Genomic DNA, 26843 nt, shown 5'->3' with positions numbered 1-26843 from the left:
TTATGATATAGAGCAACAAACGACTTACACTGAATTACATGCTCCTGACTTGGGACAGGCACATACTGAATGAGGTTGAGTTAACCATGTTTGTGGGCGCCCAACTCTCCCCTTAACCTTGGACAGTGATGGAAAAGCACAACATAAGAACAAACTGTAAAAATTCAGTTGAAAATGGCTTAACTCGTCAGATCCATACAAAGCAAAAACAATAAAACACTAAAGACACAAAGTATAGATCTATCTGAGAGTACTCAAAGTTATAAAAAAATCTGTATCAAAGACTAAAATATCAATTAGCATGATAAGTACACATCCAACATCCCATGGATTTAGACATCATTAGTTTCATATGAGTAATTAATTGAACTTTCTAAACCTTTCATTATATTTCCAAGGTCATATTAAAAGGAACCACCTCGGTGGTCTTGTGGTAGCCTGTTTGCCTTAAGTGAGGGAGATCAAGGATTTGAACCCCGGCTGGGTCAAACCAAAGACTTTAAAATTGGTTTATACTGATTCTCCGCTAAGCACGCAGCATTATGATTAAGGAGTAAGAGCAAAGACTCGTTGGCTTGGAGTCAAAATATTGTGTCCGGGTAAGGTGACATGTCTTCCTGCGGACAGTTACCTTGCAAACTAGCATGTTAAAAATCCGGCTCAGCGTGTCGGTCTAGTACAAAGCAGGGTTAATATTCATTATTACATAAACATGTTCTTGTCCCGAATATGATTATTAATTTGCCGCTGGACGTTAAGCAGCCAACCATCATCATCATCATATTAAAAGGTCTTTTCACAGACTCCAAATGCCTGTATTCACACCTTGAATAACAATATGTTGCTCATTAGGCAAAAAAAAATAATACATGTGTTTCCGCTAACGTGCTGGAAAAATAGGGTAGGTAGGTAGGCAATATCATTTTATTTTACAAACATTTTTTAGCTGGTTACTACTAGGGAATCTGTCTGACTTTAACAGTGCTTGTTCAAAAATGGCATAAAAAGTGTTGGGGTAGGCACTAAAAATTAGGGGATATGTCAACGTATATTTGTTCCGCCTAACAGATGTTCCACTGGAAACTTTGTTATAAACAATGTCATTATATCTGTTCCTGTTGGAACAAATATTCTATACCATTTATTCCGTTAGAAACATTTACTGTAATATTTATTCCAGTGGAAATAATATTCCAGAATATTGTTTCCATTTGGAACTTATATTATGAAGGAACTTCTATTCCGTGACAGGTAGGGTTAACGGAAACACATGTATTATTTTATGGCCTTACACATTTATCTAATGTATTTCAGTTATATACCTACAAGAGTGTGGGGGAAAAGTGGACATCTGCAAACCATCGTGTATGGCAAATTAGGCCGAATAAAATCTCCATTCCCCAAGGGAAAGAGACATTTTATTACCCTAGATGATGGAGCTACGTTGACATATGATGTATTTGAACCTATATCTCCTCACCCCAGAGGTTTGTGTATACATATATATAAAAATAAGAAGATGTGGTATGATTGCCAATGAGACTTCTCTCCACATACATCGTAAGACCAAAACACACAGAAAGTAACAACTATATATGAAAATAAGGAGATGTATATGGAAGACTTTGCATGTATTTCATTCATAAATTGATAACATGAAAAAAGATATGTTCATTTTTATATGACTTCAGTTCCTTATATTTTGGAATATTGTCCACAATGCGGCAATCTATAAAACATTATGCAGTAGGATCAATAAGGAATTTGGAAATGAAAAAATTCCAGTCAAATTGGGAATATTGGAACTCAAATAAAACAACTGTTTTGTGAAAATACTTGTAGTCTGGATTCTCTGGGACAATTTTTACTAAAAGTAGTTTTTGATTTGCTCTGTAAATATCTCATTTAAAATGTGTTCAACCAACACAATATTGTTTTGATTATAATATAACCAAATTGTTTGACATATTATTGATTAAAACATTCTTCATTTTGAAGAACAACTAAAACATTTCATTTCAAACTTGAAATAATTCAATATGCAGGTAAGATTAGTAGTATTTTTTTCTAGATGTGAAAAATAAGAAATAACCACATAGTATACTTCATCGTTTTAAATGTATATAGATTGCAAAAAACAATTTATTTCCCCTTCTCAATGGTAGCCCCATGTGAGCTTATGCCATCACTTGGCATCCGTCGTCGTAGTCTGTCATCGTAAACTATTTCAAAAATCTTCTCCTCTGAAACTTCTGGGCCAAATACCTTCAAACTTTAACTAAATGTTCCTTAGGGTATCTAGTTTATAAATTGTATCCGAAGTTTTGATCCATCGACATAGATGGCCACCATGGCTAAAAATAGAACATAGGGGTGAAATGCAGTTTTTGGCTTACATCTTAAAAACTAAAGCTTTTAGATCAAATCTGACACGGGGGTAAAATTGTTCAATTGGTCAAGATCTATCAGCCCTGAAATTTTCAGACGAATCGAACAACCCATTGTTGGGTTGCTGCCACTAAATTGGTAGTTTTAAGGAAATTTTGCAGTTTTTTGTTATCTTGAATATTATTATAGATAGATATATATAAGACAATTTAACACAATTTGTTCATCAAGTTTGCTAAAATTTAAAAATCTCCTCTGAAACTACTGGGCCAATTACCTTCAAACTTTAACTAAATGTTCCTTAGGGTATCTTGTTTATAATATGTATCTGAAGTTTTGATCCATTGACAAACATGGCCACCATGGCTAAAAATAGAACATAAGGGTCAAATGCAGTTTTTGGCTTATATCTCAAAAACTAAAGCTTTTAGAGCAAATCTGACATGGGGTAAAATTGTTCAATTGGTCAAGATCTATCGGCCCTGAAATTATCAGACGAATTGAACAATCCATTGTTGGGTTTCTGTCACCAAATTGGTAGTTTTAACAAAATTTTGCAGTTTTTTGTTTGAATATTATTATAGATAGATATAAACTGTAAGCTGCAATAATGTTCAGCAAAGTAAGATCTACAAAATTGTTAATCTGACCAAAATTGTCAATTAACCCCTTAAGGAGTTATTGCCCTTTAAAGACAATTTTACACAATTTGTTCATCAAGTTTGCTAACATTTAAAAATCTTCTCTTCTGAAATACAGGTGAGCGATTCAGGCTCTTGAGAGCCTCTTGTTTTAAGTTCCAGACTTTAGAAAGTTGATTTATAGTACAAAACCTTGCTAGAATTATAAAAAAAAATTATAAGAAGAGTATTTTTTAGAAAAAAATAGATGTTCTCGTTGCTTTATTTATCACAATTTGTACTTATCTCCCTTGCCTATCAACTCTACACTTTAAAATATGTGTCTCATCACAGCGTAGAAAAGACTTCTCAGTTCTGTTAGGGTAAGGTAAATATATTATTTGCCTTTGGTATAATGCCAGTCTTCACGCTTAACCACAGCCCCAGCAGCCCAGGCATGTAAAATTGCTATCGGGCCTGTAAAAATCAGATCTATACAGGCCAACAGAATCTAACTAAAATTTTCCTAAAATTGAGCTCCGGGCCTGCAGATTCAAAAGTTTATCATGAAGACTGTAATGCTGATGCACAAAGTGTCAAGTAATAAAAAATACCAGCTGCACACATTGACCAATCAGAATTAGTCATACTCTTAAATCTTAATACGATGATTTCTTCACAAAATGGCTGTGCCCATAATAATTAATGGTTGATTGTAACCTGTATATATAACATAAGACATGTTTTAATTGACTGTATTAATATTGATTTTGTTGATATAAGCAGGAAGTACTTATACATTAATATGTTTGATTTATTAAAAAAAAATTCAGAATATGATATTGTTTCATTTTCAAAAATTTGAATATTCATCAACATGATCAAGATTTAGATATATTCTATAGAAAAAAATTATGAGTGACTCATTCGTTGTTTTAAATTTTATTTGTATATTAGTCATTTTGTTTTAAAAAACCAGGAAGCTTTGTAGAAAAGATAGAAAAAATGTATTCTAATTAGTACATTATTGTTTTAAATTGCCTTTTGTGAACAACTGTGATGCCCCCCGGTTGAAAAATGACCAGAGATACTTCTTATCAGTTATATTGTTTTAATGAGATGAATTGAGGCCAATACCCGTACAACACCTATATGTATTTCAAGTGTGTTGGTGTTTTTTTGTTATAAATTAGGCTGTTAGTTTTCTCAATTGAATAGTTTCATATTTTTTCATGTCAGGGCCTTTTATAGCCGACTATATGGTATGAATTTTTCTCATTGTTGAAGGCCATACAGTTACCTATAGCTTAGGAGCCTGTAATTCAGTGGTTGTCGTTTGTTGCTGTTTATCATATTTGTTTTTCTTTAATTATTTCGTACATAAATCAGGCTGTTAGTTTTCTCGTTTAAATTGTTTTACATTTGTCATTTCATGGCCTTTTATAGCTGACTATGCGGTATGGGTTTTACTCATTGTTGAATGCTGTATGGTGACCTATAGTTGTTAATTTGTATGTCATTTGGTCTCTTGTGGAGAGTTGTCTCATTGGAAATCATACCACATCTTCTTATTTTTATACATCCACTTCATTTGAACTTTGGTGGATAGTTGTCTCATTGGCAATCATACCACATCTTCTTATTTTTATATTGGTGGACCTATAAAATTTAAAAACTTATAAAAACAAATGGATTGCAAAGATAACTTAAAAATCAGACATGAATTATGTATATGGGAACACATTGAAAGGATGAGTGGCAATATTTTAATTTTTCATGGTCTAGAAGGAAGGTCAGAACCTATCACAGTATGTTGTTTTCTAGTTTACCAGATATTACCACCAGTGTAGATAACTGGCAAGGCATGTTTATTGCTAATTTTCCTTTTCACATTCGTGTTGTAGGTCAATTTTCCCATTACAATCAGCCCAGGTATATCTAATTAACAGCATTAACAAAAACTGATAAACTGGTCATTTTGTTCTGCTTTTTTAGGAGATTATACAATAGTGATCAGCCCAGGTATAGCTAACAGTAGTGAGACTGCCTATATCTGCACATTTGTGCATTATGCACAAGAAAATGGATACAGAGTGGTGGTGCAAAACCATTTAGGAGCAGTTCTCAGTATAGAATTAACCTCATCTAGAATGTTCACCTACGGTATGTTCTCAGTATAGAATTAACCTCATCTAGAATGTTCACCTACGGTATGTTCTCAGTATAGAATTAACCTCATCTAGAATGTTCACCTATGGTATGTTTTCAGTAGAGAATTAACATCCTCTAGAATGTTTGTAACAGTGGTTTGATTCCGCCAGTGTACTTTATTTGGAGGAAGAAAATCCCTAGTGATTTTTATCCACCAACAAAAATTCACTAGGTTTTTCTATCCGGGTCCAGTGTAAAACATCCACCAGTCATTATAAGGTTCTAAAAAGGGTTTTTTGAAGGGGAAACATGTATAAAATGTGGCTTTATAGTTTTTAGTGTATTTGAAACTTGCATAGTTGATTTATGTAAAAAGTGGAGAGTTTTCATCCAAGAAATGTTCACACTAGTGTTATTAAACAAGGAATGATTACACTAGTGATTTTGTACGGGAATGATTAATGCATTAGTTATTTTATACCCGGGATTAATTACACTAGTGCTTTAGATCCATACATTGATGAAGTGATTAGTACTCATTTTGAACACACGATAACACAATAATGCTTATTAACGAATAAGATTTAAATATTTTTTCTATGCAAATCTATAAAATCATATGCTTTTAAATTGTCACTAATTGTAATATTTATATTTATTGGAATGCCGAAGTTTTTCTGTGTATTTGCTTTTCGGTCGACTTGGATATAAAATCATATCTTCTTTGTCAATTTCAAAGGATGCCTCTATAATTGAAACTTTATGTAAGAACAAATCTGCTCTTTAATTTGGTTTGTATCAAGTTCAATGTCCTGGTCATTGATAAAGTATTTTGAATTATAAAAACATCCTCCTCATTATCATCAATATTATTTACTAGATTGAATCAGATTAATTAAACTGGTTCTTTGAAAATCATTTTAATTTTAACCCATTTATTTATGTAAACAATAAACCGGTCTAATATAAACAAAACAACGATAAAGTTCGACGCTTTCACACTATTTACATCCAATATTCTCTAGTGAAAAACAGTTACCCGGAATATATACACGGCGGAATGAAAGTACGCTTACATGTTCACCTACAGTATGTTTTCAGTAGAGAATTAACATCCTCTAGAATGTTCACCTACAGTATGTTCTCAGTATAGAATTAACCTCATCTAGAATGTTCACCTACGGTATGTTCTCAGTATAGAATTAACCTCATCTAGAATGTTCACCTACGGTATGTTCTCAGTATAGAATCAACCTCATCTTCTAGAATGTTCACCTACAGTATGTTCTCAGTATAAAATTAACATCATCTAGAATGTTCACCTACAGTATGTTCTCAGTATAGAATTAACCTCATCTAGAATGTTCACCTACGGTATGTTCTCAGTATAGAATCAACCTCATCTTCTAGAATGTTCACCTACAGTATGTTCTCAGTATAGAATTAACCTCATCTAGAATGTTCACCTACGATATGTTCTCGGTATAGAATTTACCTCATCTAGAATGTTCACCTACGGTATGTTCTCGGTATAGAATTAACCTCATCTAGAATGTTCACCTACGGTATGTTCTCAGGATATAATCAACCTCACCTTCTAGAATGTTCACCTACGGTAAGTTCTCTGTATAGAATTAACATCATCTAGAATGTTCACCTACGGTATGTTCTCAGTATAGAATTAACCTCATCTAGAATGTTCACCTATGGTATGTTCTCAGTATAGAATTAACATCATCTAGAATGTTCACCTACGGTATGTTCTCAGTATAGAATTAACCTCATCTAGAATGTTCACCTACGGTATGTTCTCAGTATAGAATTAACATCATCTAGAATGTTCACCTACGGTATGTTTTCAGTATAGAATTAACATCATCTAGAATGTTCACCTACAGTATGTTCTCAGTATAGAATTAACCTCATCTAGAATGTTCACCTACGGTATGTTCTCAGTATAGAATTAACATCATCTAGAATGTTCACCTGCAGTATGTTCTCAGTATAGAATTAACCTCATCTAGAATGTTCACCTACGGTATGTTCTCAGTATAGAGTTAACCTCATCTAGAATGTTCACCTATGGTATGTTCTCAGTATAGAATTAACCTCATCTAGAATGTTCACCTACGGTATGTTCTCAGTATAGAGTTAACCTCATCTAGAATGTTCACCTATGGTATGTTCTCAGTATAGAATTAACCTCATCTAGAATGTTCACCTACGGTATGTTCTCAGTATAGAATCAGGGGTTCAAATTAGCGGTGGTCTGAGGTCCGTGACCTTCCACTTTTGCAATCAGACTTTCGACTTGGTTACTAGCTACGGCCGACGGACCTTCGACTTGAAAGAAAATAAAAAAATAACTTTGAAAACCTCTTTACCAAAGTCTCCAAATAAACGATCTCAAAACTTATTTTCATCTTTATTATTCATGACAGCGATATTAATTTTGTTCAACCGCTAGCTTTATACAGAAAATCGCCGACAAGTAAGTTCAAGTAAGGTGTAAATTCGAGTAAAATCGTATCTGACTTGACAAAAACAATATTGAAAAACAATGGATGCCATGAAGACAATTACAATATCGGGTCCAATTCCGGAAGCGGATTATGGTAATTCCGGGTTTCGGCGATCAACTGACTACATAAAAAAAAATTTCAGGCAGGTGACAAAATACATCTAAGGTAATGAAATATCAACACTAGAATTGAAAACCAAAAAATATATGGAAAAAAAAGAAAAAGCAGAAAATATTTATACAGAAACTCAAAATTACTTTTTGGCAAATTTTAATGTCAAAATCCAATACAATGTGACAGTATAAATTTTCTTTATCAGTGATAAATGTTGATAATGCATGTAGATGTTTTTAAAGTGTAAACATATTACTGCAATTTCAAGGGGTAATTTTTTCTCAATTTAAATTTTGAAGGGCCTGTTAAAATAGTTGGAAGTTTCTTACTTTATTTTCACAAATAGTACAACTAGATATGATACCTGAATGTAAGCAAAGCAGCATAAGCTCTAGTGGACTTTTAAAATCGAGCTGAAATACGTGTGAGCCCTGAGATAATCATGGCATAATTAGCAATTTAATATCAATCATTGAGACAACACACCCATCCACAGTGACATCCTCCCCAATACAAAAAAAAAAAAGACTACTTGAATTAATTATATACAAGACAATTACATTTATCGTGAAAAACCATGAACATTGTGAAACTGACAATGAAATAAGCTAACCTCATACCAAAAGCACATTAATTTTGTATCTAAATGAGTTATGAAATATTTTAAGTAAAAGTAGGACCTGGAATTTAGGTTGTGGACCTTTCAGTTTGGAGAGTCAAAGGTCCTGGACCTTCCAGTACCAAATGTTAATTTGAACCCCTGAGAATTAACCTCATCTAGAATGTTCACCTACGGTATGTTCTCAGTATAGAATAAACCTCATCTAGAATGATCACCTACGGTATGTTCTCGGTATACAATTAACATCATCTAGAATGTTCATCTACAGTATGTTTTCAGTATAGAATTAGCCTCATCTAGAATGTTCATAAGATAATTATTTTTTATTACAGGGCATACAGATGAGTTAAAGAAAATAGTTGAAGACATAGAGAGACTTTATCCCAATAGCCAGTTGTTGGCTGTGGGGTTCAGTATGGGTGGTAATATAGTAACTAAATATCTAGGAGAGGATGAGTGTCATCAACACAAGTTTATCTGTGGAATGTCAATATGTCAAGGATATGATATTCACAAGTGAGTAAAAGGCTTCAGTGTTTATAGATTATTGATGGTTTTTCAAGTGAGAGAGTGCTTCTCAGCTACAATCTCATTGAAGGGCAATTTGAGATGTGGCTGAGAAACATCCTTAAATTTGAAAGACCATTGATAATCTGTTTATCGCTATTTTGCCTATGACGTCATTGATGTTTACATTGACAACATCATGTGCGCCCTAAGTTTGGGACGATAATTTTCTATCTCAAGCGAGAAGCATGATATGAAAAATTATCACAAAAAAAGATCACAGGAAAAATACACAAAATAGTGATAATCATTAATATAGTATATTTTATATGATATAATTTAAAAAAAATGATTAATATAAACTATAATATTAGCACTTTTCGTTTGATACACTTTTGCAACCTGTAAAGTCAGTGCTAGTCTCACTGTGGAAAATGTCCTTGAGGTAACAGTACCTATACACTATATAATCCTCTACATATATATCTAAAAAGCAGTTAGAGCAAATCTTACATTGGGTAGAATTGATCAGCAGTTTTATCGCTTGTAGAATTTCCAGAAAAATGTTAACTTTAATTTTTCGCTTATTTTACAGTTTTGTTTATTATCTTGTAAACTATAACGGATAGAGAGAACTTTTTACTGTGAAAACTTACAAAACAATAAAATCTACAAATAATTCAACTTGGCAGAAATTGTCAAATGACCCTAATAGGAGTTAATGCCTTTAATGGATGATTTTTATCTTCTTTTTTTTTTTAGGAAACTAAAAGTTGATAAAGGGAACCTTTAGGTAGTAAAATAGTAAAAATGTTCATAAAAATATGATCTACAATTAATTCAACATGGACGAATCATCAATTATCCCTTATAGGAGTTGTTGCCCTTGAAAGACTAATTTTACTCCTTTTTGGTTTATTTGCAGAAACTATAATGGATACAGAGACATCGAAAAAGCAAATGTGTTCATCAAAATAAGATTTACTAATACTGTGGATTCATTATTATTTGTTGGTTACCAATTTTCGTGGTTACGAGTGAACCACGAAATTAAATGTTCAACGAATGACATATTTTATATAGGCTTGTACGCAGACTTTGGCAAAACCATGAAATTAAATATCTACGAACATGCAAGTTTTCCTTAATCCACGAAAATTGGTACCCACGAAAATAAATGAATCCGCAGTAAGTCAACTTTGCTGAAATCGTCAATTGACCGCTTATAATTAAGTTATTGCCCTGAAACAGTTTTTATACAACCGCAAACAAATTTTGGGGTTGTATATTGGTATGGCGTCGTCGTCGTCTTTGTCCAAAGACACATTGGTTTTCGCATTCTAACTTAAGTTTAAGTGAATGGATCTCTATGAAATTTTACCATAAGGTTCAATACCACAAAAGGAAGGCTGGGATTGATTTTGGGGGTTATGGTACCAACAGTTAAGGAATTAGGGGCCAAAAATAAGCATTTTTGTAACTTCCAGACATAACTTGTGTGTTAGTGTATGGATCTCTCTGACATTGTACCACAAGGTTCCATATCACAAAGGGAATGCTGGGATTTATTTTGGGGGTAATTGCCTCAAAATTTTAGGAATTAGGGGAAAAAAAGGGGAAAAACAAGGTTGTCCTGGTTATTGGACAAATACTTTAGTGCAAAACATAATTTAAAGCAGTGTAAGGGAAAAGGGGGTGGGTGGGGGGGGGGGGGGGGGGGGGGGGGGGGGTAAAAAGAAATTGTGGGGGGTCAATTTTTTCTCATTTCAGATTTCAGAAATTAAAAAGAATTATTCTTCAAATATTTTTTTTTTTTCAAATTTCAAATATTGAAAAATTTCAAGAAGTAATCTTTAGTTGCACAGTATGGCGCATTAGATTTGTAAAATCTTTGACCACATTTATTGATTTGTTATGCCGAATCTAACCATGTATTTAGATTTTTAATTTTGGGTCCAGTTTTCAAATTGGTCTACATTAAGGTCCAAAGGGTCCAAAATTAAACTAAGTTTGATTTTAACAAAAATTGAATATATGGGGTTCTTTGATATGCTGAATCTAAACATGTATGTAGATTTTTTATTTTGGGCCCAGTTTTCAAGTTGGTCCAAATTTGGGTCCAAAATTAAACTTTTTTGTTTGATTTCAACAAAAATTGAATATATGGGGTTCTTTGATATGCTGAATCTAACCGTGTAATTAGATTTTTTATTTGTGGGCCCCGCTATCAAATTGGTTCATATTGAAGTCAAAAGGGTCCAAAATTAAACTTTGTTTGATTTCATCAAAAATTGAATTATTGGGGTTCTTTGATATGCCAAATCTAACCGTGTATTTAGATTTTTAATTTTGGGTCCCGTTTTTAGCTCACCTGGGCCCGAAAGGCCCTATGTGAGCTTATGCCATCATTTGGCGTCCGTTGTCGTCCATCGTCTGTCGTCGTCGTCTGTCGTCGTAAAATATTTCAAAAATCTTCTCCTCTGAAACTACTGGGCAAAATACCTTCAAACTTTAACTAAATGTTCCTTAGGGTATCTAGTTTATAAATTGTATCTGAAGTTTTGATCCATCGACAAACATGGCCGCCATGGCTAAAAATAGAACATAGGGGTCAAATGCAGTTTTTGGCTTATATCTCAAAAACTAAAGCTTTTAGAGCAAATCTGACATAGGGTAAAATGGTTCAGTTGGTCAAGATCTATCAGCTCTGAAATTTTCAGATGAATCGAACAACCCATTGTTGGGTTGCTGCCACCGAATTGGTAGTTTTAACAAAGTTTTGCAGTTTTTTGTTATTATTTTGAATATTATTATAGATATATATAAACTGTAAGCAGCAATAATGTTCAGCAAAGTAAGATCTACAAAAAAGTTAATATGACCATAATTGTCACTTGACCCCTTAAGGAGTTATTGCCCTTTAAAGACAATTTTACACAATTTGTTCATCAAGTTTGCTAACATTTAAAAATCTTCTCCTCTGAAATGCAGGTGAGCAATTCAGGCTCTTGAGAGCCTCTTGTTTAAATTGGTCTACATTAAGGTCCAAAGGGTCCAAAATTAAACTTAATTTGATTTTAACTAAAATTGAATTCTTGGGGTTTTTTGCTATGCTGAATCTAAACATGTGTTTAGATTTTTGATTTTTGGCCCAGTTTTCAAGTTGGTCCAAGTTGGGGTCCAAAATTAAACTTTGTTTGATTTCAACAAAAATTGAATATATGGGGTTCTTTGATATGCTGAATCTAACCATGTATTTTGATTTTTGGGCCCCGTTATCAAATTGGTCCACATTGAGGTCAAAAGGGTCCAAAATTAAATTGTGTTTGATTTCATCAAAAATTGAATTCTTTGGATTCTTTGATGTGCTGAATCTAACCATGTATTTAGATTTTGGATATTGGACCATAATAGGTAAATTAAAAAATTTTAAGTTCTTAGACCACATTCATTCTGTGTCAGAAACCTATGCTGTGTCAAATATTTAATCACAATCCAAATTCAGAGCTGTATCAAGCTTGAATGTTGTGTCCATACTTGCCCCAACTGTTCAGGGTTCGACCTCTGCGGTCGTATCAAGCTGCGCCCAGCGGAGCATTTTATTAAACATTATCCACATTTTTTGCAGAAACCATTATAGATAGAGAAACATTGTAAATAGAAAAGATGTGAAGCACAATAAGATCTACAAATCAGTCCTCATGGCTGAAATTGTCAACCAACTCCTTTTAGAAGTTATTTCCCCAGAATGATGATTTTATCCATTTTTTGCATTTTTGAAAACTATAGGAGATAAAGAGAAACTTCAAAAAGTAAAAACATCAGTAAGATAAGAACTACAAATAAGTCAACATGGCCAAATTATCACACTAGTTATAGAATTTGTTGCCATTAAATGATGTTTTTGATTTTTCAAAAACTTGTGATAGGAATTGTAATCAGTCAAAATGATCATCAATACAAGACTTACAAAATGCCACTAAATAATATCTACAAGTAACTAATTCCAATTCAGGGAAACAAAATATATTTAAAATGGCCTATTTTTTACCAGGTGAGCTATTTAGGTTATTGTAAGCTTCTTGCTTTTATTATACCCCACCTACAATAGTAGAGGGGCATTATGTTTTTCAGTCTGTGCGTCCGCTCGTCCGTCTGTCCCGCTTCAGGGTTAAAGTTTTGGGGCAAGGTAGTTTTTGATGAAGTTGAAGTCCAAACAACCTGAAACTTAGTACACATGTTCCCTATGATATGATTTTTCTAATTTTAATGCCAAATTAGAGTTTTGACCCCAATTTCATGGTCCACTGAACATAGAAAATAATAGTGCAAGTGGGGCATCCGTGTACTATGGACACATTCTTGTTGTTATGAGTGTGCATTATCTTATATGTATCAATAAAACTTGGTAAAAGAAAGGAGAAAGATACCAAAGAAGGGACATTCAAACTCATAAGTAGATTGACAACGCCATGGCAAAAATTGAAAAAGACCAAAAGACAAACAACAGTACACAAAACACAACATAGAAAACTTAAGATCGAGCAACACGGACCCCACCAAAAACCAGGAGTAAATATGTTTTAATTTATTAGTAGATAGATATAAGAAGATGTGGTATGAGTGCCAATGAGACAACTCTCCATCCAAGTAAAAATTTATAAAAGTAAACCATTATAGGTCAAAGTACAGTCTTCAACATGGAGCCTTGGCTCACACCGAACAGCAAGCTATAAAGAGCCCCAAAAATGACTAGTGTAAAACCATTCAAACGGGAAAACCAACGGTCTAATCTATATAAGAAACGAGAAACACTTATGAACCACATCAACAAACGACAACTACTGAACATCAGGAATACATATTTAGATGAAAAGTTATAATAATCAAGAATTTTTCTATAAAACCTTTTTTCAGGGCCTTTCCATTGCTGTTAGAATGGAGCCATCTAAGAAGAATGTATGTGTATTTTATGACATCTTATCAGAAGTTTTTATTGCGTCACCATTACAACACAGTGTTGTCAGAAGATGTGAAATGTAAACACAAGCTCGATGAAGACAAGATATTTGCTGCCACGTCTCTGGCTGAATTAGATCAAGCGTATACTATGTAAGATTTCCATATTGCTGTTACCAATAATTCTGAAAACTATGCTATGATCAATCATACAAATGTTTATTAATGAAATGACTATGGCTGTTTAATTCCACTTCAGCACTAATTAGCTATCAAAATGGCAAGATATACTCTTTATTAAAGTTACAGGATGTTTACCTATGTCCAGTATTTTGAAGTGTAAATTCAGAAATTGTCTTTTTCTACTTCAGACATTCTACATGGTTATTTATTCACTTATGACTGCACCATGTCCTGTTTCAAGGGTACAATAGAGGTAGAAATACCGTGTCTGTTCCTGTGTCCAATAGTCCTGTCTTGTAATCACTCTAAGCACATACATTTCTTTGCAGATTTTTATGAAATATATGTTTTTTTGCTCGTTCTGTTGATTGATAACGTTTTTATGGACTTCCCCTTTTTAAATTTGCCTTGGAGTGGAGTTTGGTATTTTTGTTATACTTTTTTATGTCTGAGGTTTATATCAGAAATATTTTCGAAGAGTTGGAAATTTGGTGTTAAGGAACTATTAGAAAGGAGTTATGCCCTTTGAATAGAACTACATTGTATTAGAAAAGAGTTATGCCCCTTGGAATATGATTATTATGGAAAATTACACTGTAAGTGCTCATTTCTTCTAGGATTTTTATAACATTTATATCAAAGGTTTGGATCAGCAATCTCTTGGACAAGTTTGAAAAAATCAGTGATAATTAACTTTTTTATAGGACTTGTGTGAGGGGTGAAGATCTGGATTGGGTCCTTAATTTTTTTTATTCTTTATTTTTTTATACATGTACCATTTTTCTCTATTATTTATTTATTTTGCCCATTATTCTCTATTCTTTATATTTAAGCACCTCATTATTCTCTATTCTTTATATTTAAGCACCTCATTATTCTCTATTCTTTATATTTAAGCACCTCATTATTCTCTATTCTCTTTTTTTGAGTCTGTTTTTCTCTATTCTTTATATTTTTTGCCCTTTAAACTGCACTTTTTGCCCATTATTTTCTCTTCTGTAAACCATGCAGATGGTCTTGTGTCCCAATGAAATGTAATTTATTTTGAAAATTGCATTGTGAGCACTTTCATTCCTACATGTCTTGTTTGATGTTTATGAAATTTATAACAAATTTTTTCAACAGCAAGATCTTGCATGAGTTCAAATTTTTTCAACAGCAAGATCTTGCATGAGTTCAAATTTTTTCAACAGCAAGATCTTGCATGATTTTAAATTTTTTCAACAGCAAGATCTTGCATGAGTTCAAATTTTTTCAACAGCAAGATCTTGCATGAGTTCAAATTTTTTCAAAAGCAAGATCTTGCATGAGTTCAAATTTTTTCAACAGCAAGATCTTGCATGAGTTCAAATTTTTTCAACAGCAAGATCTTGCATGAGTTCAATTTTTTTCAACAGCAAGATCTTGCATGAGTTCAAATTTTTTCAACAGCAAGATCTTGCATGATTTCAATTATCTAAGAACTGATCAAATATTTTAATGGTAAATTGGTCGTAAGCAATCTCACAAAATCTTGTAGGATATTTAAAAAAAATATTGTATACAACCTACCTATGAGCATTTCAAGAAATGTATTACTGAAGTTATAACTCGATCTGTATGTGTATAACCATACTTGTCAAGAAAATTACATAAGTTGTGCATAGTACATGTATCTGTTCTAAAAATATCAATGATGTCATTGTTAAAGTAATATTTATAATTGGAGTTATCTTCCTTTATACATTGTACATAATTGTAGTTGAAAAAATCACAAATATATCTCCAATTCATAGTACAAATGTATTGCCTTCCTATGCCTAATACAATGCAATGTTTAATTTTAAAAATTTCCACTGCAAAAATTAATGAAATCTTTACCCTTCAGTGCTCACAAGCACTTTAATTTATAATCTTTGTTTATTTTCAGAAAACGTTGGGGATACAAGAGTATAGAAGAGTATTACGAAGCAAATAGTAGCTGTAATTATATTAACAATGTAAATATTCATTTAGATTCTCTACTTTACTCATAGGGTATTCATCAATTGAATATTTCCCAATGAATGCATATATCTCACTTATTTTTCATTACAAAGTCTAAAACCACAAATTAAAAATGTATACAAGCCCATCATATGAGAAGATAAGCCCAAAGTTAGGATAAATTAGGAATATATACATGCCAATCATATTGGAAAGATTGGCTCAAAGTTTTGAAGAAATGAACACCTCATTATAGAGTTTGAAAAAAGCATTGTAAGTGAAACAGTCTCTTTCAATCTTCAGGTACTAGCATTTTCTTAAAATTTTATAGGAAATTCTCTTAATGAGTTTCACATACTCAGTTAGAAGTTTGCATCTGTTCATATATATGCACAATATAGAAATTCTTATTGTCTATTTTCAGATAACAATACCTATGTTTTTACTGAATGCTAGAGATGACCCGTTAGTACCTCAACCTCTACTGAAGTGTGCTACACAATATGCAGGTATGTCACCAATGTTTTTAGCTCATCTGGCCCAAAGGGCCTGTGTGAGCTTTTGCCATAACTTGGCGTCTGTCGTCTGTCATCTTCCATACAAAAAAACTTTTACAAAAATCATCCCCTACTCAGCCACATTTAACCAAACTTTGCCACAATCATCAATGGGATATTTATTTTTAAAAAATTTATCCCATGACCCTGCCTGCAGACAAATATGGCCGACATGGCTAAGAATAGAACATAGAGGTAAAATGCAATTTTTGTTTATTATCTTGAAAACTGCTATAGATAGTGAAAATTTGACTCCTGAAAATGTTCAGTATGATGAGATCCACCTTATATCTATTACCATCAAAACTTTCAGACATCTTCTTATAGGAGTTACTGCCGTTAAGCATGTTAAACGATGAATTTTACCAATTTTTTTCATTTTTTTATGCCCGTTTATGGGATGTATTATGGTATACCGTTGTCGGTCCGTCCGTCGTCAACTTCTATGACAATAACTCAAAAACACTTTAACCAATTTGCATGAAACTTTGGTGAATTGATTATATCTAATGACGTGAGCTCCCTTTCATCATTTTATAAATTTTAGATTTTACAGTTATGGGGTATTATTCTTTAAATAAACAGCTGCGCCATGAGCTCATGATACGCCCGTCGTCTTGTGTGTGAATTTTTATGCAATAATCATAAATAGTTTCTGACATAAGGCGCGACATGCGAAAACCCCCCTTTTTAGCTCACCGGGGCCCAAAGGGCCCCATGTGAGTTTATGCCATCACTTGGCGTCCATCGTCGTCCGTCGTCATCTGTCGTCGTAAACTATTTAAAAAATCTTCTCCTCTGAAACTACTGGGCCAAATACCTTTAAACTTTAACTAAATGTTCCTTAGGGTATCTAGTTTATAAATTGTATCCGAAGTTTTGATCCATCGACAAACATGGCCGCCATGGCTAAAAATAGAACATAGGGGTCAAATGCAGTTTTTGGCTTATATCTCAAAAACTAAAGCTTTTAGAGCAAATCTGACATGGGGTAAAATTGTTCAATTGGTCAAGATCTATCAGCTCTGAAAATTTCAGACGAATCAAACAACCCATTGTTGGGTTGCTGCCACCGAATTGGTAGTTTTAACAAAATTTTGCAGTTTTTTGTTATTATTTTGAATATTATTATAGATATATATAAACTGTAAGCAGCAATAATGTTCAGCAAAGTAAGATCTACAAAAAAGTTTATATGACCATAATTGTCAATTGACCCCTTAAGGAGTTATTGCCTTTAAAGACAATTTTACACAATTTGTTCATCAAGTTTGCTAACATTTAAAAATCTTCTGCTCTGAAATACAGGTGAGCGATTCAGGCTCTTGAGAGCCTCTTGTTTTTACAAAAAACTCAATATCTCTGAAATAAAATTTTGAATCAAAACCAAAAAGTATACAGATCTTTAAATTAATATAACTAAGGAGTGTGTAAAATTTTAAGCAATAATCATAAATTGATATTGAGGCGCCCCGCGACATGTGAAAACCCCCCTTTTTAAAAAAAAAATCAATATCTCTAAAATAAAATTTTGAATCAAAACCAAAAGTATACAGATCTTTAGATTAATAAAACTAAGAAGTGTGTATAATTTTAAGCAAAAATCATAAACTGTGAAAAACCCCTCCCCCTTTTTTTACAAAATACTCAATAACTCAAAAATAAAATTTTGAATCATCACCAAAAAGTATACAGATTTTGAGATTAATATAACTAAGAAGTGTGTAAAGTTTTAAGCAATAATCATAAATTGTTTTTGAGATACAGTGCGACATGTGAAAAAAAAAACACACACCTGTTTTAGTTACTAAGTCCAGTAACTCAAAAAGTTTTAATCTTATTTTCACCAAAAAGTAGACAGATCGTTTGACCATCATAAGAAACAACTATGTTACGTTTCATGAAATTTGGATAAGTCGTTCTCAAGTTACGGTGCGACATGTTTAAGCCGGACAGACGACATTTGTATACCATAATACGTCCCGTCAAAATTTTGACGGGCATATAAAAAGGGGGATTTTCCAGTTTTTGGACAATAACTCAAAAACACTTTCACCTTTTTGCAAGAAACTTTCGTGAATTGTTTATATCTATTGACATGAGCTCCCTTTCAATTTTTATAAATTTTAGACTTTACTTTTCCGAGTTATGGAGTTTTATTCATTAAAAAAAGGGGGATTTTCCAGTTTTCAGACAATAACTCAAAAATGCTTTCAGCAGTTTTCATGGAACTTTGGTGAATTATTTATATCTATTGACATAAGGTCCCTTTCGATTTCTATAAATTTAAGATTTTACGTTTCCAAGTTATGGGATTTTATTCATAAAAGGGATGATTTTCCAGTTTTCAGACAATATCTTTAAAGTGCTTTGAGCAGTTTTCATGAAACTTTGGAGACTGGTTTATATCTATTAAGATAACCTCCCTTTAGTTTTTCATAAATTTCTGATATGACATTGAGAAGGTATTAAACTTTATTCTTTGAAAATGGGACGGGCATATCATGCGCTCATGGTGCAGCTGTTTATTGCCTATTATCTAGAAATTTATCATAGATAGACCGAAACTTTGAACAGCAAAAACGATCAACTAGACAAGATCTACAAATAAGTCCAAACATGATCGAAATTGTCAATCAACACCTTATTGAAGTTATTGCGATTAAATGTCAATTTTTATAGGACCGCAAAAAAATTTTGCGGTCGTATATTGGTATGACGTTGGCGTCGATGTCGCCGTCTTCACACATTGGTTTTTGCACTCTAAATTTAGTTAAAGTGAATGGATCTCTATGAAATTTTACGATAAGGTTCAATACCTCAAAAGGAAGGTTGGAATTGATTTTGGGGGTTATGGTACCAACAGTTAAGGAATTAGGGGCCAAAAAGGGGCCAAAAATAAGCATTTTTGTAACTTCCAGACATAACTTGTGTTAGTGTATGGATCTCTCTGATATTGTACCACAAGGTTCCATATCACAAAGGGAATGCTGGGATTGATTTTGGGGGTAATTGCCTCAAAATTTTAGGAATTAGGGGCCAAAAAAGGGGCAAAAAACAAGCATTTTTCTTGTTTCATGACAATAACTTGTGTTCAAGTGTATGGATCTCTCTGAAATTGTACTGCAAGGTACCATACCACAAAGGGAAGGCTGGGATTGATTTTAGGGGGTAATTGCCTCAAAATTTTAGGAATTAGGGGCCAAAAAGGGGCAAAAAACAAGCATTTTTCTAGTTTCAGGACAATAACATGTGTGTAAGTGTATGGATCTTTATGATATTGTACTACAAGGTTCCATATCACAAAGGGAAAGCTGGGTTTGAGTTTGTGGGTAATTGCCCGAAACGTTTCGGTTTTTGGGGCCAAAAAACAAGCATTTTTCTAGTTTCCAGACAATAACTTGTGTTCAAGTGTATGGATCTCTCTGAAATTGTACTGCAAGGTACCATACCACAAAGGGAAGGCCGGGATTGAGTTTGGGGTGATGAATCATAAGGGGGTTCAAAAAATTTGGGGGGGGATTTTTTTTTCCTTTTTTTTCTTTAAAATTTTCCATTTTAAATTGGTTATTTCTGATTTATATATAAAATCAAATAATAATAATATGGTTTGAATAGGTAAATTAAGAATTTTTAAGTTCTTAGACCACATTCATTCTGTGTCAGAAACCTATGCTGTGTCAAATATTTAATCACAATCCATATTCAGTGCTGTATCAAGCTTGAATATTGTGTCCATACTTGCCCCAGCTGTTCAGGGTTCGATTTCTGTGGTCGTATCAAGCTGCGCCCAGCGGAGCATTTTATTTGCATGTTTGTTTATTATCTTGAAAACTATAATAGATAGATAGAAACTTTGAATAGCAAAAATCTTCAGTCAACTCGTAATGGAATTATTTCCCTGTAATGATTATTTCTACCATTTTTTTTTGTGTTTTTTTGCCTATTATCTTTAAAACTTTTCTTCTACTTCTACTTCTACCAATACGCGGCCACCATCAATAAGTTGATTATTTTGCCACTTTACTGGATAAAAAGAAAAATGATCAGCAGGATAAGCTCTACAAATAAGTCAACATGACTGAAATTGCCAGTTAACCCCTAATAGAGTTATTGCCCTTTTAATGATGATGTTTTACTTAAATGTGGCCATTGTTGAAGAGGTGAGCTACACAGGCTCTTTAGAACCTCTAGTTACTGAATGCTAGAGATGACCTGTAAGTACCCCAACCATTGTATATACACTATAGTTTAACATAATGATATATTCACATTCCTGATAAAGTACAAATTGAGTAAAATGAAAATACAAGGGTATACAAAATGAAAACAACACTATAAAAACCTTGTGCTTCCGAATCACACTTCTAGACCCTCCTGCAGTAGGAACCTCCAAAGCCGAAAACCGAACTACAGAGCGACGACCAAATGAAACAATATAGTACAAAAAAGACAAAAAAAAAGGGAAAACTGTAAAGTAAATGAAATAATACACAACATCAGCACCAAGAATCTATAACTCAAGACCATCCTACATGATTTGTGAAGTAGACACTGAATATTATATGTATTAGGTCTTGGTACTTTCCGACAAACTTTTTGAGAAAAAGGACGAGACGTCCTTTTACAAAACCTTGTAACTGTCTAATAGGGATTACCTGACCTTGACCTCATTTTCATGCTTTTTATTTTTTAGGTATCATGCACATTTTATAAGAAAAAGGTCGCATATAAATCAATTCAAGGTATATACTGTCAAAAGCTCAGTTATCATAAATTAAAGAGGCAATATGTAAACATATCTTGACCATTTTATTGGCTAAGGTCCATGGCAATAAAATTAGTTTTCTATATATCCTGCATATAGGGCAAATTATCAAACTTTGATTGCAAATTAAAAAATTGATCTTTATCTTATATTTCAGAGTCTCATGAAAACTGTGTGCTGACTTTAACTAAGCATGGTGGCCATCTTGGATTTTTTGAAGGAGGGTATTTTACCCCTGACACAATAACATGGTTAGACAGAGCCATCATTGAGTTTGCAGATGCAGCAGTTACCATTACTCAAACAAAGAAAAATTTGATGAATGGAGTTAAAAGTTCCTAAATTACAATACATGTTGTAAACATGTAAAATTTAATCCATAATCAATACAATTTTAAACTAAAATTTAATCCATAGTTTTGTCCCACAATCAGAACAGTTCTAAACTAAAATTTAATCAATATTGTTGTCCCACAAAAAATCAAAACAATTTTGAACTAAAATTTAATCCATATTGTTGTCCAACAATTAGAACAATTTTGAATTAAAATTTAATCCATATCGTTGTCCAACAATCAGAACAATTTTGAACTAAAATTTAATCCATATAGCTGTCCAACAATCAGAACAATTCTAAACTAAAATTTAATCCCTATTGCTGTCCAACAATCAGAACAATTCTAAACTAAAATTTAATCCATATTGTTGTCCCACAATCAGAACAATTTTGAACTAAAATTTAATCCATATTGTTGTCCCTCAATCAGAACAGTTCTGAACTAAAATTAAATCCATATTGTTGTCCCTCAATCAGAACAATTCTGAACTAAAATTTAATCCATATTGCTGTCCAACAATCAGAACAATTCTAAACTAAAATTTAATCCATATTGTTGTCCCACAATCAGAACAATTTTGAACTAAAATTTAATCCATATTGTTGTCCCACAATCAGGACAATTTTGAACTAAAATTTAATCCATATTGTTGTCCCTCAATCAGAACAGTTCTGAACTAAAATTAAATCCATATTGTTGTCCCTCAATCAGAACAATTCTGAACTAAAATTTAATCCATATTGCTGTCTAACAATCAGAACAATTCTTAACTAAAATTTAATCCATATTGTTGTTCCACAATCAGAACAATTTTGAACTAAAATTTAATCCATATTGTTGTCCCACAATCAGGACAATTTTGAACTAAAGTTTAATCCATATTGTTGTCCCTCAATCAAAACAGTTCTGAACTAAATTTTAATCCATATTGTTGTCCCACAATCAGGACAATTTTGAACTAAAATTTAATCCATATTGTTGTCCCTCAATCAGAACAATTCTGAACTAAAATTAAATCCATATTGTTGTCCCACAATCAGAACAATTCTGAACTAAAATAAATCCATATTGTTGTCCCACTGAATCTGTACAATTCTAAACTAAAATGGAAATAAAAAGTTTAAATTACTTATATATATATAATACTATCTGAAAACTTTTAAAAGGGTCATTAGCTATGATTTAAACAAAAAATCAAATTATGATTCTTTTTGTTTTGAAATAATATTTCGTTATAAGCAGTCAGTTTTGCTCAAATTTCTCAAAATAAACTCAAAAACATCGCTGATGTGTTATTGACTTACAAGTCAATAATTCAACCTTAATTGAATCTGTATTCATGTGATCTTCAATTTAATCCCTTAGCTTGAGATGGATTACGCATGAACTATCAATATTGAAAATGAAACAAGGGTAAACCATTTGGTTGACTGATTCAATGCACAAAAAATCATCCTTATACAGGTAAAAATTATGATTAACATATTTGTTTAACCTATAACATGAAATCAAACAGACCTAGAAAAATCCAATTGCACATGCTCACTATGCATTTATATTTATGTTTATATCAGGTTATGTGGTCCAAGGACACAGTTATCGTTCTTTGGTTTTCGTTGTCTACGAATATAGTCCCTAGTGTGAACAGTGTATAACTTGCATTTTTTTTTTATACACTTTCCCAATTTATTTCTTGATATTTTATGCATGAAATATTAAGTAAGGGGATGAAATTACATGTTAAAAAAATTTGGGTGCTGAATCTTTATGTTAAGTAGTGATTTGGTCCTGTTAAAAAAGGTCAAAAATTAGAATGTCTGAAGCTGTCAAACTGAATTTTAGCCCCCCTTAACACAGAATTGTCAATATTTTGAGTTAGAGCTGGTAGAAGTTTCTATAATTTTGATATTATTTGTATCAATAATAGTACACTACACTGTAAAAATCTTTTTGAGATAGAGCAGGTGCGATTTTTTTAATTTGAATTTATTGTCTAAAAGAAATGCACTACGAAATAACTGTGTTCTCGGGCCATGTGACCTTCTGCAGTGTTTTGAGGTAATCTTGATGGTTAATTAGATGGTGTCTAAACTAAAATACACACATATTATTGAGTTCATATATTGTAAATTGTTTATATTAGACTTTTTCTAATTTGGATATACGTTTTAGTATGTTATATTAAAATCAAATATGAGAATTTGAGTCAAATCAGTGAACTTGACAGCTCATGCCCCTTTAAATATACTATCTGAAAACTTTTAAGATGTGTATTGTTTAATATACAATTATTATGTAACAATGATGTTGAATTATCCATTGCTTTTCTTGCCATATCATAGTTAATCATTATGTTTTTCGGTCTGTGCGTCCATTCGTCAATTAATTCGTCCGTCTGTACATCCATCTGTCCCACTTCAGGTTAAAGTTTTTGGTCAAGGTAGTTTTTGATGAAGTTGAAGTCCAAACAACCTGAAACTTAGTACACATGTTCCCTATGATATGATCTTTCTAATTTTAATGCCAAATTAGAGTTTTGACCCCAATTTCACGGTCCACTGAACATAGAAAATGATAGTGAGAGTAGGGCATCAGTGTACTCGGTGTACTATGGACACATTTTTGTTCCTTTGATGTCAGTATTATTTGACTTATCGTGATAAAAAAGTTATGAGGTCAATTCATTCATAAATTACGTGCATGGATCTTCTTTCCTTTAAGGTTTCATTCACAAAAATGGCACATGATTCTTAATTTATGAATGAAATATTTTTGCATGGTTTCAATACAATTTCTGTAGCTTCAGTGAAACGGTATTGTCACCCCACATAAATAATAATCTGAAATAATTTTGAGGTTGATATGAAATGAGCTTTCTGATAAACTACAGATTAGTAGAAAAATCTTGTATCTGCTTACAAAAGCACTTTCCTCAAATGAATGTGATACTAAGTCTTCAGCATGAACTCTGAACTTATAATGATAGAATAAATTTGGAATGAAAATTACCAGCAATTTGATATGCAATCGGTTATGCAATCTGAATTATACAATTTTATAAATTTATAAATCAAGAACATAGAGGTTAACTTCGCTAAAATATATTATATCTTAAAAGATTTATTTGGCAATTTGCAGTGGTATTTGAACCTATGCTTCTGTGACATCAAGGCAACTCAGGTTTCACTGTGCTTTCATTACTTGAGTGATGTCTTTCCGCCTTGGCTTCATCTAGGGTTGCAATTTAAGTTATGAATTAGTCCCCAGACTTTGCTCCAAGGTAAAATAGTCTATGCTCAAAGTATGTACCTCTATGACTGACAAAACAATATTAGATCTGTAAATTATTATTTGCCCCGCTTGACCAAAATTGGACCTGTTTGGAACCCAGGGGACCCAAGGCCCCAGACTCCTTACCCAATTTTCATAAATATGGGGCCTTAATATTTCCATTATAGTTTTATTCAGATACTTGCCATCACAAAAGACAAATTCTGCATAACATACAAATTTTGCTATAATTAGTTATATGCGGCTTCGGTGCTACAATAATTAAGGATGTTCACTCCTCTGTTTAAAAATAACAAGCTTTTTAAATGAATGTTATAAATTGATAGTATATAAATAACAGAAAGTAAAAAGCAGAAAAAAATGATAGGTCCATCACCTTGTTTTCGAGATATAATCAATTGAAAATTTGGCGGGAAATGATTCTCTCTAGATTTTTCATACATTTGACATTGGCATCTTTTTTCTTTCAAAAACTATGAAAAAAAAACATGGATTTTTATAAGATTTTCATAAATGGCTTGTCAAACAATATGTATAAAAATTATGAACAGAAAAGTAGGGTTTAGAGGAAATTTTTTTTATTGGGACTACATGGATAAAACTCGAGGATTCCAAATATCTGACAAAAAAGTCAAAAACAAGAGTAGCGAACATCCTTAAACCATTCTTTAGTTGAAGCATTTTTTAAACTACCATTACCATCTTCATGCATTTTCATTGGTTGGTCCTATGACAATTGATCAACTTCTTACACTTGGGAATTTTGCAATCTTTATGGTGCTAATGGCTGTTCATTAAAATAGTACCAATTGACACTGGTCTTGACGCAATATTGTCCAATCTTTATAGTGCCAAAGGGTGTTCATTTGAATAGTACCAAACAACATCGGTCCTAACACAATATTGTCCAATCTTGAATTTACCAATTTTAATTGATAATGATACCCTTTCCAATCTTTATGGTGCTGAACACTGTTCTTAAGTCTGGTACCATTTTGAAAACAAAATAATATAAGCTTAGCTAAAAGGTATACCGGTATGACATTTTGTAAACTTATAGCTAAAATGCATTTATATTGTTATCCTGGTATCTATGATGAGTTTATTTATGTATTTATTTATATTTATTAGAATTTTATATTTACACTATAACTGTTTCATATTTGTTAATGTATACCGGTAGATGATTTATCTTCATAATGTTTCAAGTTCATATTAAATTTCTTTTAAATTTTATAATGTTTTAATCATTTATATGAGGGTGGATTTATGAAAAAAAACAATTAACCATATTCAGGATGAGAAAACAACCAATTAACCATATTCAGGATGAGAAAACAACCAATTAACCATCTTCAGGATGAGAGAATAACCCATTAACCATATTCAGGATGAGAAAACAACCAATTAACCATATTCAGGATGAGAAAACAACCAATTAACCATCTTCAGGTTGAGAAAACAACCAATTCACCATCTTCCTGTTGAGAAAACAACCAATTCACCATATTCAGGATGAGAAAACAACCAATTAACCATCTTCAGGATGAGAAAACAACCAATTAACCATCTTCAGGATGAGAAAACAACCAATTAACCATCTTCAGATTGAGAAAACAAACAATTAACCATATTCAGGTTGAGAAAACAACCAATTAACGTTCTTCGGATTGAAAAAAACAACCAATTAACCGTCTTCAGGTTGAGAAAACAACCAATTAACCATATTCAGGATGAGAAAATGATTATGTGGTTTTAATATTGTTTATGTGTCTCCTCCTTGATTCCAAGGCAATTAATTTGTTTGCTCTTACTCCCAAGTGTCATGTGCCGCAAATATAAATTTTAAAAGTTTTGG

General features: G+C 32.4%; 1 protein-coding gene and 1 long non-coding RNA gene across 3 annotated transcripts in view; one reads left to right on the top strand and one right to left on the bottom strand.

Moving 5' to 3' along the window:
* Positions 1-26224, top strand: part of LOC127732551 (monoacylglycerol lipase ABHD2-like) — a 29341-nt gene extending 3117 nt beyond the window's left edge. Inside the window, exons 2-8 of the mRNA XM_052241600.1 lie at positions 1315-1487; positions 5004-5171; positions 8750-8933; positions 13842-14036; positions 15976-16045; positions 16456-16540; positions 21514-26224. Coding sequence (XP_052097560.1) covers positions 1315-1487; positions 5004-5171; positions 8750-8933; positions 13842-14036; positions 15976-16045; positions 16456-16540; positions 21514-21698 — 1060 coding nt within the window. The 3' untranslated portion in view covers positions 21699-26224. The remainder of the gene's footprint in view (positions 1-1314; positions 1488-5003; positions 5172-8749; positions 8934-13841; positions 14037-15975; positions 16046-16455; positions 16541-21513) is intronic.
* LOC127732556 (uncharacterized) lies at positions 6796-7145 on the bottom strand. Of its 2 annotated transcripts, XR_007996310.1 has the most exons (4): positions 7128-7145; positions 7034-7080; positions 6893-6939; positions 6796-6845 (listed from the first exon to the last, which is right to left on the bottom strand). It is a non-coding gene; the product is annotated as an uncharacterized LOC127732556 (long non-coding RNA). The 2 variants fall into 2 exon arrangements; XR_007996309.1 differs by lacking the exon at positions 7128-7145 and having other exon boundaries at positions 7034-7100.
* Positions 26225-26843: the final 619 nt, after the last annotated feature.

Source organism: Mytilus californianus, unplaced genomic scaffold (assembly GCF_021869535.1).
Source record: "Mytilus californianus isolate M0D057914Y unplaced genomic scaffold, xbMytCali1.0.p SCAF_25, whole genome shotgun sequence".
NCBI lineage: Eukaryota > Metazoa > Mollusca > Bivalvia > Mytilida > Mytilidae > Mytilus > Mytilus californianus.
This window is presented reverse-complemented; position numbering and strand designations above follow the sequence as displayed.